General features: G+C 40.4%; 1 protein-coding gene across 2 annotated transcripts in view; it reads right to left on the reverse strand.

Annotated features, from left to right (window-relative positions):
* Positions 1-3,723: 3,723 nt before the first annotated feature.
* Positions 3,724-13,471, reverse strand: part of RLIM (ring finger protein, LIM domain interacting) — a 52,483-nt gene continuing 42,735 nt past the window's right edge. For both annotated transcript variants that reach the window (XM_040323986.1, XM_040323985.1), the window contains exon 4: positions 3,724-7,591. In XM_040323986.1, the coding sequence (XP_040179920.1) occupies positions 5,757-7,591 (1,835 nt within the window). In that variant the 3' untranslated portion in view covers positions 3,724-5,756. The remainder of the gene's footprint in view (positions 7,592-13,471) is intronic.

A 13,471-nucleotide genomic window follows, 5' to 3' on the forward strand; every position in this document is an offset into this window, starting at 1 on the left:
TTTCTTGGCCATTTTTCAGAGAATATGGAGAACACAAACTTTTCACTTATGGTTAGTGTTTGGCTGAAGCCATGATCAACCGTGTTTTCTCTTTTTAAATCATAATGACACCAGAAACTACCCAAATGACCCTGATCAAAAAGGTTTACATAACCTGGTGATTTTTGGCCTGATAACATGCACACAAGGCCACACAAAGGGGATTGAATGGTTATTAAAAAAGGTAACCATCCTTACCTGTGATGCGTGTGTGAAAAAGGTCAAAAAGTTTCTGTACTCCTGACAGACCCCTTCATCCAGTGCTGCACTGACATTTCTGAATCATGGGGAAAGCAAAAGAATTGTCGAAGGATCTGCAGGAAAAGGTAGTTGAACTGTATACAAAAAAAAAAAAAAAAAAAAAGCGCTATAAGAAGATATACAAGGAACTGAGAATGCCAATCAGCAGTGGTCAAACTAATCAAGAAGTGGAAAATGAGGGGTTCTGTTACAACCAAAACCACCATCAGGTAGACCAACTAAAATTTCAGCCACAACTGCCAGGAAAATTGTTTGGGATGCCAAGAAAAAAAACACAAATGACTTGAGGTGAAAGACAGGACTCTGAAAACATGTGGTGTGGCCGTTTCAAGTTGCACAATAAGGAGGCACTTAAAGAAAAGATGGGCTGCATGGTCAAGTCGCAAGAAGAAAGCCATTTCTATGCAAATGCCATAAAGTATCCCACTTGCAATACACCAAACGGCACAGAGACGAGCCTCAAACCTTCTGGCACAAAGTCATTTGGAGTGATAAAACCAATAGAGCTTTTTGGCCACAACCATAAATGCTACATTTGGAGGGGCGTCAACAAGGCCTATAATGAAAAAGGTACAGGAGGTGGATCACTGATGTTTTCTGGGATGTGTGAGCTACAAAAAGGCACAGAAAATTTGGTCAAAATTGTTGGCAAGATGAATGAAGTAGGTCATCAAAAAATACTGGAGGAACATTTGCATTCATCAGCAAGGAAGCTACACAAGGGACATACTAGGAAAATCCAGCATGACAATGATCCAAAATGCAAAGCCAAGTCGACCTGTCATTGGCTACAGCAGAATAAAGTGAAGGTTCTGGAGTGGCCTTCTCAGTCTCCTGCCCTCAATATCATTGAGCCACTCTGGGGAGATCTCAAAACGTGCAGCTCATACAAGACAGCCCAAGAATTTACAGGAACGGGAGGCTTTTTGCCAAGAGGAATGGGCAGCTTTACCATCTGAGAAGATAAAGAACCTCATCCACAAAAGACTTCAAGCTGTCATTGATGTTAAAGGGGGGCTATACACAGTATTAACTGGGGTAAACTTATCAAAGTCATTTGGGTAGTTCCTGTGGACATTATGATTTTAAAAGAGTAAACATATTTGATTGATAGTAAATGGCTTCAGCCAAACACTAAACTTGAGTAAAAGAAAAAGTTTGTGTTATTCATATTCTCTGAAAATTGGCCAAGAAATCAAATTCTGCCAGGGTATGTAAACCTATACGAAAAAAATATGTAAGTGCAGCGCAATGAAAGTCCATATAAAAGTAACTGAAGATGACACCCAGTGATACAGCGAAAACTCTTCAAACGAAAGTGATGTAACCGCCACCAACAAGAGAAATGCTTCCTTACCAGATGGGATGGACCATTTGCGTTAACAACTGGTCAAAACAGCTTGGTCTCAACCATAGGAGAGAAGACACGGATGGATCCAGCAAAGTGGTAAGTAATCCGATCAGATGGGATGGGCCATTAGCATTACCAACTGGTCAAAACAGCTTGGTCTCAGCATAGGAGAGAAGATGCGGATGGATCCAGCAGAATGGTAGGTAATCCGATCAGATATAAAAGAAACAGATAACACGATCTCAGTGTAGACTGTATTTTATTCCAAGGGTGAAAAAAAGTTCACTATACAGCAAAAATCCTGGACTGGACAATAGGCACAGGGACGAAGTCCCAATCGGACTTAACGTGCGTACGGGGGAGGAGCTTTGTGACGTCACCTGCACCCTTTAATTGCTGTTTGCAGCTGTACACCACGGCTACATGCCATGCTTTATGATTTTAATCTCATTCGCTATACCAGACGGTAGTCCTTCAGTGGATTTCCCTGTGCCTATTGTCCAGTCCAGGATTTTTGCTGTATAGTGAACTTTTTTACCCTTGGAATAAAATACAAACAGTCTACACTGAGATCGTGTTTTCGGTTTCTTTTATATCTGATCGGATTACCTACCATTCTGCTGGATCCATCCGCATCGTCTCTCCTATGCTGGGACCAAGCTGTTTTGACCAGTTGGTAATGCCAATGGCCCATCCCATCTGATCGGATTACTTACCACTTTGCTGGATCCATCTGTGTCTTCTCTCCTATGGTGAGAGACCAAGCTGTTTTGCCCAGTTAACGCAAATGGTCCATCCCATCTGGTAAGGAAGCATTTCTCTTGTTGGTGGCAGTTACATCACTTTCGTTTGAAGAGTTTTCGCTGTATCACTGGGTGTCATCTTCAGTTACTTTTATATGGACTTTTATTGCGCTGCACTTACATATTTTTTTCGTTTGCTACATTTGAGGGCGTGATTACCTTTTTTTTGTGTTCCGCTTGCAATATTTTTAGTTTAACTGTATTTGTGCACCGATTGTTGCTTTTATTATGTAAACCTATAAGCACAACTGTATCACGGCTGTGAAAAGATATCCCCAAATTCTGAGTTTCTACCAGAAAATAAAAAGGGGAAGTCTACCAAAAAAAAAAAAACACGACACTAGTTCTGGTGACAACCAGGAATTTCCCCTCACGTTCTGTTGCTATGGGACAGAGTGAAGAAAAATCCCCCCAACAAGAAAGATGGCAAAAAAATAAAAAAAATTCTGAAAGGTTATAATCCTCCCTTGCTCTATCCAAAATGTAAAACATTGTTTTGCCTAAATATAAATATCTGTTCGAGAAGTGCAAAAACGGAACATAAAACACCTCCTTGATATGTTATGGGGGAAAAGAGAGTGTGTGTGTGTGTGTGGGGGGGGTCATGTTCCTAAACAGACGAGGCTGCTCCTCCCATAAACAGTAGTGAGTTAATGATATACTAGGACAGGAAATGTGTTACTGACAAGATCACCAGCTGAAAGTAAAAAGGGGGGGGGGGGGATAAAAAATGCAGCCACAACATCTAAAGATTGATAAGATATAGTATGTTTTAAGTGCAGCAAGCCAGACAGTTCACATGCTGCCAAGTGAACAGATAAATATTCTCTGCTGCAAAGCTCTAAATTTTCAAAAAATACTCAGCACTACGGAAACCAATTTCGCAGATAAAATTTCAGCTGGTCTGTTCAGATTCTTTCTACAAGGTTATTGAGATTCAGCACAAACATAATGTTGATTTGTTAAATGAACACCATTTATTTTAATACTTGCAGTATTTGATGAATGCTGCATGCAGTCAATTTAAACATTGCATACTCCCAGCAATAATGCACATGCTTGATGTAAGCTGTAAGGAACGTTTAATAAACCACTTAACTATACATAAGAACCAGAACAAATTCCAATGGAACAGGCATACACTGAACTGAATAATGCACAAATTCCAAAAGGAACGAGCATACACTGAACTGAATAATGCACAATGGTTTTAAATAGAATATGTGTAGATGTGTATCAGCTCTTCAGAAATAAAACCGCATTATTCTGTTTAATGCTTAAATTTTTAAAACTTTTATTCCCAGTTCAGGTTAGCAGCCTCAATGTTATATTTCACATATTAAAACATGAACCAGACCCCTTATATATTTATGGTCAGACAGTTGCAAATGCAGTTCTTAAGCTGGCAGCTATGTGTATATGTGAATCATGAGCAAGCGTCATGTCAGACAGATTGTCTGCAACACATTAACTGTGCAGGGACAGTGCGAAGATTAAGTAGGGAGCTGCAGCTACAAAAAGCTATACATTTTAAACAAAGTGATTTTTTATTTTAACAAGCATAGACATTTGTTATATTTCACAACGAGATAAATAATCCAAATTTAAACTAAATCAGCAATTTCTACAGTATGCCATTAAAATGGGCCTTCAGACATACAGAATGAGAAAAACCTGACAAGTGTCTATTTACACAAATCCTAAAGTGAGTTTACAGAACTAGGTTATCCTTGATCATTTACCAATGTAAAGAGTCATATTTGAACACCTTTGTGGCTATCCTATCCCCCTTCAGTGCTGGAAGGAAATGCTTTGCGCCCCTCCTCTTCTCTGAGCCTTATAGGTAGGAACACCCCAATCCATCCCATGGAAGAAATTTCAAACAAACACAAAAATATTTGTGTGCATCAAAAGATCAACTTTTTTTTTTTACAAAATAAAAATTTGGCGTGTTATATGAAGCAGACATCCGCTGGACTTAGACTTGGTAAAAATGTTCACTGCCACAGAAAGTACATCCAGAACGCAAGGCACAACGTGCTGAAGCAGGAAGACCCTAAACTGGACGTAGGAACCAGATTGTTCTATTGAAAGATGCAGTCCAACCACTAAAAATCATGTCCTTTGAATATTTTTAAAGATAAACATTTAGTGGGTACAGTGACCAAAGTTATCTGCCCATTACTTATCAATTCTTAAAAAAAAAAAAAAAAAGAAAAGAAAAAAATAGTTAAAAAAAATATTGAAGCTAGTATCTTAAACATAAACCTCTATAATACACTAACTTACAAACGCTGTCAGATCGAACTACTACAGAACATATTGAGTAGGCCTCAATAATTTATAAGTGCTTAGCACAAAAGACTGACAGGTGCTATTATGGTACCTTTTTTTCAGGTTTGGTTTTGTTTTCTAATAAATGAGCTTATGCTTCAGAATGTCATGCGAGCAAATTATAAAACAAATCATATTGCATTTGGTTAACATTACATTTTTTTTTTCCAACACCAGTGCCTCCAGCTGTGCAGTAAGCAGACTCACAGAGATCTGCAGATATCATGTTATTTTCACCTTATATACACTCCAAAAATTAGCAAACGCATAACCTAAAATAGAAAATAAGTAAATGATCCTTGTAGCATTTAAATAACCAAAATATCTTTGTGTGTGATATCCAAGGTGCACTTCCACTGGGTTAAAAGCTTTAATTCATGGCAAAGATTTGGCAACCACAACTAGTGTAACTGGCGCATAAGAATCATTATATGCTTATCTGCTAATGTTGTCATATAGAGTTATGATTTTAAAGTCAAAAGTTCAAAGTATATTGGGGCGAATAGCTTGGAGGCAGGGACAATACACAAATTGCAACATTTAAGGCTGCTTTTGAAATTAAACATTTAATTAAAAAAAAAAAAAAAAAAATTCTCTTTTTTTAAATTATACAGTTTGCAAAGTCCAGCCACCCTTTAATGCTGAAGGGGTCTTCTGATGAATCTTTCCAGCACTGAAAGCAAAGCCTTGGCTCCACCACAGGTTGTAATTGGAGTCTGTCTTTGTAATTCAGATTGTACATAAAAGCAGTATCCCGATTTACTTTGTGAACCTTCTTCTTTTACATGTATTCTAACATTTGGTGAGGGAAGAAAATGAGATCTGCTTATATTCAAAAAAGGACATCTCACTCCAAGTCAAAACCCTAGTTTAAGCACCACTCAAAAAGTGGCCATAAAAAGCATCTTTTCCCCCACTGCCCAGCCTAGAAATGCTAGCCGCTTAGTTGACAGTTTTTAGCAATTGGTTTAAACAACACTTTCTCTGTTGGCCGATACCAGAACAGCACGGCGACAGATAGGGCATGTAGAGTTCTCAGAAAGCCAGCGATCAATACAGTGGACATGGTACTCATGAGAGCAGGGAAGCTTGCGTAGCTTGTTCCCTTCTGTGTACTCTGTTATGCACACACTACAAGTTTTCAGGGCATCATTTTCACCATAGTTTCGGGTAGACAGGTTGTCAATTTGTTCTTTGGTGAGTCCTCTTGGCTGATCATCATCATCCTCGTTAAGGAGAAAAAATTGTGCCAATCTGAGAAACGGCAAAGAACCACTTTCTTCAAAGGTTACAGATCCTCTGTTATTACGGATCTCCCTCCTGGTTCCAGAGGTTGAAACATCATTACTTCCATTGTCAGCTTCCATGGGAGGGACGGGAGGAACGGGAGGGATGGGAGGCACAGGAGGCGGCTCTGCTGGCTCTGGTGCAGGTGCTCTGGGAGGAGTTGCTGCTGCTGCCGCTACCGCTGCTGCTGCAGCTGCTGCCGCTGCATTGTTTTGCATTTCCACTCCAGTTGCTACTGGAGGAGAACCAGCAGCAGGGGTTCCAGGCTCAGCATCATTGTCACTATACATGAAGTAACTTAGCTCCCCAAAGCCAGTCATTATCTGTCTCAGCATTGTTTGTATAGCAACAGACGTGGTCTCACTTAGGCCAGTGTTAAGTATTCTACGGATTGGAATTCTGATAGTACTGACATATGTCCGGACACCGGCACGTTCAGACCTTGAGAAAGTGCGACGAAATCCTCCTCTCTCACTCTCATACGTAACGGTGTTATTAGGAGTTTGAGAACGAGAGCGTGTCCTATTTGCAATGCTGTCTCTTTGACGATATTCCCCTGGGCGTACCCGCCTGACCTGAAGATCTAAAACTATGGTCGGTGGCCTCTGACCGGTTCCTGTAGCCTCTGCATTTTCTGGAGTCTCTGCTGGAGGGGGCTGTGGGGAGTTTGTCTCAGAGTTTGAAACCACAGTGCTTGCACTCGGAGGATCAACAACTAATGCCTGTTGCCTAGATGTTACATGCTGCCTAGTTCTAGAGCTGCCCTCTGTCTCAGTTGCAGAGTTGCTCAGATATGCAGTCACAAGCTGTCTGGTTCTAGAGCTACCCTCTGGTTCAACAGGCGAAGGGTCAACAGTCTGTGATGAATTATGCTGAGCCCTCCGAATTGGTACTTCAACAGCTGGATTCAAGGGTGATCGGCTTCTGTCATACCTGGACCTGATCCTTCGCAGCTCTGGGCTTCTGCTTCTGGCTCTCCTTTGACCTCTTTGAGGAATAGGCTCCTCTACGACAGTTTCCACAGTTCCTCCAGTTGTCACAATTTCAGGTTCAGCTTCCACCTCAGGTTCAGGCTCGGGCTCAGGTACGGGCACTGGCTCAGGCATGGGCACTGGCTCAGGCACGGGCACTGTTACTGGCTCCGTTACTGGCTCCGTTACGGTCTCAGCTACAGTCTCGGATACTGGCTCTGTTACTGTCTCTGTTACTGGCTCCGTTACGGTCTCCGTTACTGGCTCCGGCTCGGCCTCAGCCTCACCTTGATTGGCAAGTTCCATATTTTCAACCCCAGAGCCTTCCGACTGTTCACCAGGAGGCAGATTTTGGTTACCGGTACTGCGATTCACATTGATCTCCAAACTAAACCGAAAATCTCCACTATTTGGATTTGTCCTGCTGACTGCCCTCCATGACTGATTGCCACGTTGTCCACTCCTTGTTGTGTTTCCAGTTTGTCGCACTGAATTTAGCCAGTCTATTATAGAATCTCCATTAGAAGAGTCTTCGGCATTCTCACCTGTAAAAAAATGAACAGAGGAAGATACATTTTAATATGTTATCAAGATAAAATTCAACTTCCAGTCATCCAATAGTGGAGCATACATGCAATAAAGCTATAATTACATACCTACATAGAAAAACCACTACAATTTTGTCACACATATGAAGGGCCAAGAGAAGGCATTGACTATCCATACCGATCAATAAAACATATCCAAGTCCATCCAGAATAAACCCAGCACAATGCTACTTTATTTTACGTTTCTTCTATTTGCACTAAATCTCTTGCTGTTATGATTGCCATGACATTGAGTTGAGAGCCAGGAAAAACAGTTTCTTATTTTAATGTGATTGGTAGTTTAGTGCCTTAGTGTGCTTGGTTTTTAACAGGTATAATGCATTGTTTAAAATCTAAAATCTTCCAAAAAAAAAATAAAAAAAACTTTTAGGAAAACTGGGCAAGAGGCAGATTTTTATTGCTGCTTGTACCCCAATTAAGTTTTACTGCCAGGCCCTGTGCTCCAATTTTAAACTCAGCTGCAAATATGTTTGCAATCTTTCCATTGCTTTTTTTTATTATTTTTTTTATTATTCTTACGGCTTTCAGTGTTTGTAAAAAGACCCCACAAATCATATTTTCTGAAGGCAGGTGACCTGTAGAATAAAAAAGGAAGGTGCTTCTAATTTTTAAGGCACTATGATATATGCGCAAATGTTTATCAAAACAGCTGTTCTCACTAAAAATGCACTAAAATCATTAGAAGATAAAACATTAAAACCTTTCAAAAAAACATATAAGCTAAACCTGTATCGAGATAAAGGTTTGTAAAATTTTAAATTATGCCTTTTTGGTGAAATGGTGAAAAAAATTAAATAAAATAAAAATTCCACTTCCAGCTCTTAATTGCTGTGGGATTCAGCCGCTAGCGGTGCTGTATTAACCCGCGCTAGCGGCCAAAAGGGTTAATACCACCTGCAATGCACCTCTGCAGAGGTGCATTGCGGGCGGTATTACCGCAGTTTCCCATTGTTTTAAATGGGAAAGAGCGGTATACACACAGCTCCAAAGATGCTACTTAGGAGATTTTTTTTCTCTCCCGCCAGCGATTTGCCTCAGTGTGAAAGCCCTCGGGCTTTCACATTGAGAATGCTGGGCAGGAGTTTTTCCAGGCGGTATTTTTAGCGCTAAACCGCCTGAAAAACTCCTCAGTGTGAAAGGGGCCTTTGTAAAAGACCCCCCAAAACCATATATTTTCTGAAAGCACATGACCAGTAGAATAAAAAAAAAAAATTAAAAAAAAGATTTTTACAGCCCCGCAATAATTGAACAAATGTTTATTAACCACTTGAATACCGGCTTCACAGTGGCTCTGGAAACTCAACAGGACGTCAATTGACGTCCTGGATTCCTCCGGCCACTGGGGAGCGCGCCGGCGCGCGCCCCCGAGATGCCGATGCGCGTGCCTGGCGGTCGCGATGTCCGCCAGGCACCCACGATCAGCAGTGACAGAGCAGGGGCGTGGAGCTCTGTGTGTAAACACAGAGCTCCACGTCCTGTCAGGGGACAGAGGAGACCGATCTGTGTCTCTTGTACATAGGGACACAGATCGATCACCTCCCCCAGTCACCCCCCTTCCCCCACAGTTAGAACACACCTAGGCTACACATTTAACCCCTTCCTCACCCCCTAGTGTTAACCCCTTCAATGCCAGTCACATTTATACAGTAATTAGTGCATATTTATAGCACTGATCGCAGTAAAAATGGGAATGGCGCCAAAAATGTGTCAAAAGTGTCCGATGTGTCCGCCATAACGTCGGAGTCCCAATAAAAAAATCGCAGATCGCCGCCATTACTAGTAAAAAAATAAATAATAATAATAATGATAATAATAATTTCTGTCCCATATTTTGTAAGCGCTTATTGCGATTTTTTTTTTTTATACCAAAAATATGTAGAAGAATACGTATCGACCTAAACTGAGAAAAAAAAATTTGGAAAAAAAAAAATGTGGCTATTTATTTTAGCAACAAGTAAAAAATATTGAATTTTTTTTCAAAATTTTTGCTTTTTTTGTTTTATAGCGCAAAAAAAAAAAAAAAAAAAAAACGCAGAGGTGATCAAATACCACCAAAAGAAAGCTCTATTTGTGGGAAAAAAAGGACGCCAATTTTGTTTGGGAGCCACGTCGCACGACCGCGCAATTGTCAGTTAAAGCAACGCAGTGCCGGAAGCTGAAATTTCACCTGGTCAGGAGGGGGGTATATGTGCCCGGTATGGAAGTGGTTAAAACATTTAGTGTATTCATACATGCCAAAATTTACAAAAAGCCTGCTAAATACCTCACAAATATAAAAAGCTAGATAAATTTGTAAATCCTAAAATTGCACTTTTTTGTGAAATGGTGAAAAACTAAAAGGTGCGCAAAACTGTAAATAAATACATTTACTCAAAATCTGGAGATTACCATTTTTCACTTACAACTTTCAGAATTTGACATAGAAAGGGGAGGAGTTAGAACTGCCAGGTATTGCTAAGGCCTATGAGTTGTTGCACAAACTACAAATTCAGCTTTAATGTAAATAATCCCAATTCTTTCCATATGCCAAAAATAGACAGCTAAATGTGTATATTAACCACTTAAGCCCCGGACCTTTAGGCAGCTAAATGCCCAGGCCAGGTTTTGCGATTCGGCACTGCGTCACTTTAACAGACAATTGCACGGTCGTGCGCCGTGGCTCCCAAACAAAATTGATGTCCTTTTTTCCCCACAAATAGAGCTTTCTTTTGGTGGTATTTGATCACCTCTACGGTTTTTATTTTTTGCGCTATAAACAAAAATAAAGCGACAATTTTGAAAAAAAATTCACTATTTTTTGCTATAATAAATATCCCCCCAAAAACACACACACACACACACACACACACACACACACACACACACACACACACACACACACACACACACACAAAAAATCCTCAGTTTAGGCCGATACGTATTCTACCTATTTTTGGTAAAAAAAAATCATTTATCGATTGGTTTGCGCAAAATTTATAGCGTTTACAAAATAGGGGGATTATTATTTTTTTTTTTTTTTTTTTTTACTACTAATGGCGGGGATCAGCGATTTTTTTCGTGACTGCGACATTATGGCGGACACTTTGGTCAATTTTGACACATATTTGGGACAATTGTCATTTTCACAGCAAAAAATGCATTTAAATTGCATTGTTTATTGTGAAAATGACAGTTGCAGTTTGGGAGTTAACCACAGGGGGCGCTGAAGGAGTTATGTTTCACCTAGTGTGTTTACAACTGTAGGGAGGTGTGGCTGTAGGTCTGACGTCATAGATTGTGTCTCCCTATAAAAGGGATGACACGATCGATGCAGCCGCCACAGTGAAGCACGGGGAAGCTGTGTTTACATACGGCTCTCCCCGTTCTTCAGCTCCGGGGAGCGATCGCTCGGCTAGAAACGAATAGTCGCGCCCTCGTCCCAGATCGCTCCGACGATGGGGGGGGGGTCCCGATCGGACCCCCAACCCACGTCTAGGCAGCGACGTGCGGGCACGTCGTTCTGCCTGTCCATGCCATTTTGCCGACGTATATGTACATGCGGTGGTCATTAAGCAGTTAATGCATCATGCTGGTGTGTGGGGTTAAAAGTACATATGACGGTCATTATGGGAGGTACAAGAGGTTTGTCAGTCTAGATGGAAGGGAGCAGAATGCGCCCATCACTCTTATAGAAGTGTGTGGCCATTGGTATCAGAAAGACATGGCCATTAAAATGTCATTTGTCACACTCTGCCAACAGCTACTGGGAAGCAAGTTGTGTGTGGTGGCAGTAGAGCTTACTGGTTTCACGAATATTGAAAAGCGAAACGTGTCTATTATATATAAAATAATAGAAGACACTGCAGACACCATCCACTGCCCTGCCGACACCATACATTTAAGATAGAAAAAATATAATAAAAACAAATGTCACAGTAAATCCTATATAATTAGCCCAAGTTTTCCTTACTATTTAGTTAGACCTTGCTAGTTAAATTCTATAAAAAGTAACTGAACCCCGGTGATATTTGATCTTTCATGTTAAGGTAGATCTCCGCCTGTTAAAGGCTGCCTACCCCTGCTATACAAGATAACATGACGGCCTTTCAATATACAGAATAGAAATACTATAAATTCATTTAAACACAAGATATTTTTGAATAGATGAAAGTATGAATACTTAGTACTGCAATATGTCCCTCAAGCCTTACCATGTCACTGAGTCAACAAGGCATGTGTACAAAAGCCAAAGGAGGACCTGCTAGTCCATTAATGCATCACCTAAGACCTGCTACATATTATAAAGTATTTAATCCCCTCCTGATTGATTGTTTGCCCACTAACAAAAATGACCAGTCTCTAATTTTAAACGGTAGATTTTAATGAGACAGAACAAAAAAAGAAACGCATTTCAAAAATGTTATAAATTGATTTGCATTTTAATGAGTGAAATAAGTGTTTGATCAATCAGCAAGATTTCTGGCTCCCAGGTGTGTTCTATATCAGGTAACGAGCTGAGATTAGGAATACTCTTCAGCTTGTTACCTGTATAAAAGACCTGTCCACAGAAGCACTCAGATTCCAAACTCTCTACAATGCCCAAGACCAAAAAACTGTCAAAGGATGTCAGGGACAATATTGTAGACTTATTGCAAGATCTCACCTCGTGGAGTTTCAATGATTATGAACGGTGAGGAATTAACCCAGAACTACACAGGAGAATTGTGTCAATGATCAAAAAGGCAGCTGGGACCATAGTCACCAAGACACTACGCCGTGAAGGATTGAAATCCTGCACTGCCCCTAAGCTCAAGAAAACACATGTACAGGCCCATCTGAAGATTGCCAATGAGACAAACTGGGTCAGGGTAGTGGTCAGAAGCAGGGCTGTGGAGTCGGAGTCGAGGAGTCGGAGTCGGGGGAAATTTTGGGTACCTGGAGTCGGAGTCGGCAAACAATGCACCGACTCCTACTAAATTTAGATTGGAATAAAAAAAAAAAAAAAAAAAAAAGCAAGTTTAAATGTCCCAATTCACAAAAAGTTATAATTAATGACTTCTCTACTGTAAGAATAAAGACCAATGCATGCAGTGCCTCACGTAACCGCAAAACGAACACGTTAAGTGACCGTGAAGAAGCATGCTTTTCATGTGCTTCACTATATGGCACGCAGCGCACAATTAGGAGCTGCAATACTTATACTTTCCATAGTGTTGTGTTCTGCTTTTACAGGGAACGCATGTTAGAGAACCAGTAAGTGTCCAAATAAAAAAAATTCCAACAGGAGTTTTATAAAGCACTAAAAGAAGTTGAAAAGTTTGATCGCTCATCAAAACTGTTGAAGAAGCCATCCTTGTTTATCCAGAGATCGTTAGTGATGTGGCCAGAATAGTTACTGCAATGCCACCCACCCAAGTCAGTGTCGAAAGATTATTTTCAGCCCTAAAAATAATAAAGTCTGACTTAAGAGCCTCTATGAAAGAGGATCTGGCAGAGGCAATTCTCTTCCTTAGAACTCTACATTGAATTGATTTGCATTTGCTAAGCCTATAACTACATTTCAAGATTAATATAAACCATTTCTAGGTTTTACAGATTTTGTTTTTGGTTCATTATAGATAAGCTTTGTTTTTGTTCTAAAACAACCAAATAATGTGGTTTGTATTTTTGAACTGGTAAAGATCCTGTTCCTGATGTTTATGCCTGCTGCTACTATCCAGCCACTTGATTGTTTTCATTGTGTTTGTCTTTTGCTTAAACTGTGCAATACAGTAGACTGTTGGCTTCCCAGCCAGTAGTCCTGTGGTAGGTTGCGTTTCTTTCCCTCAAGGAATGTAT

Source organism: Rana temporaria, chromosome 9 (genome assembly GCF_905171775.1).
Source record: "Rana temporaria chromosome 9, aRanTem1.1, whole genome shotgun sequence".
Lineage (NCBI taxonomy): Eukaryota > Metazoa > Chordata > Amphibia > Anura > Ranidae > Rana > Rana temporaria.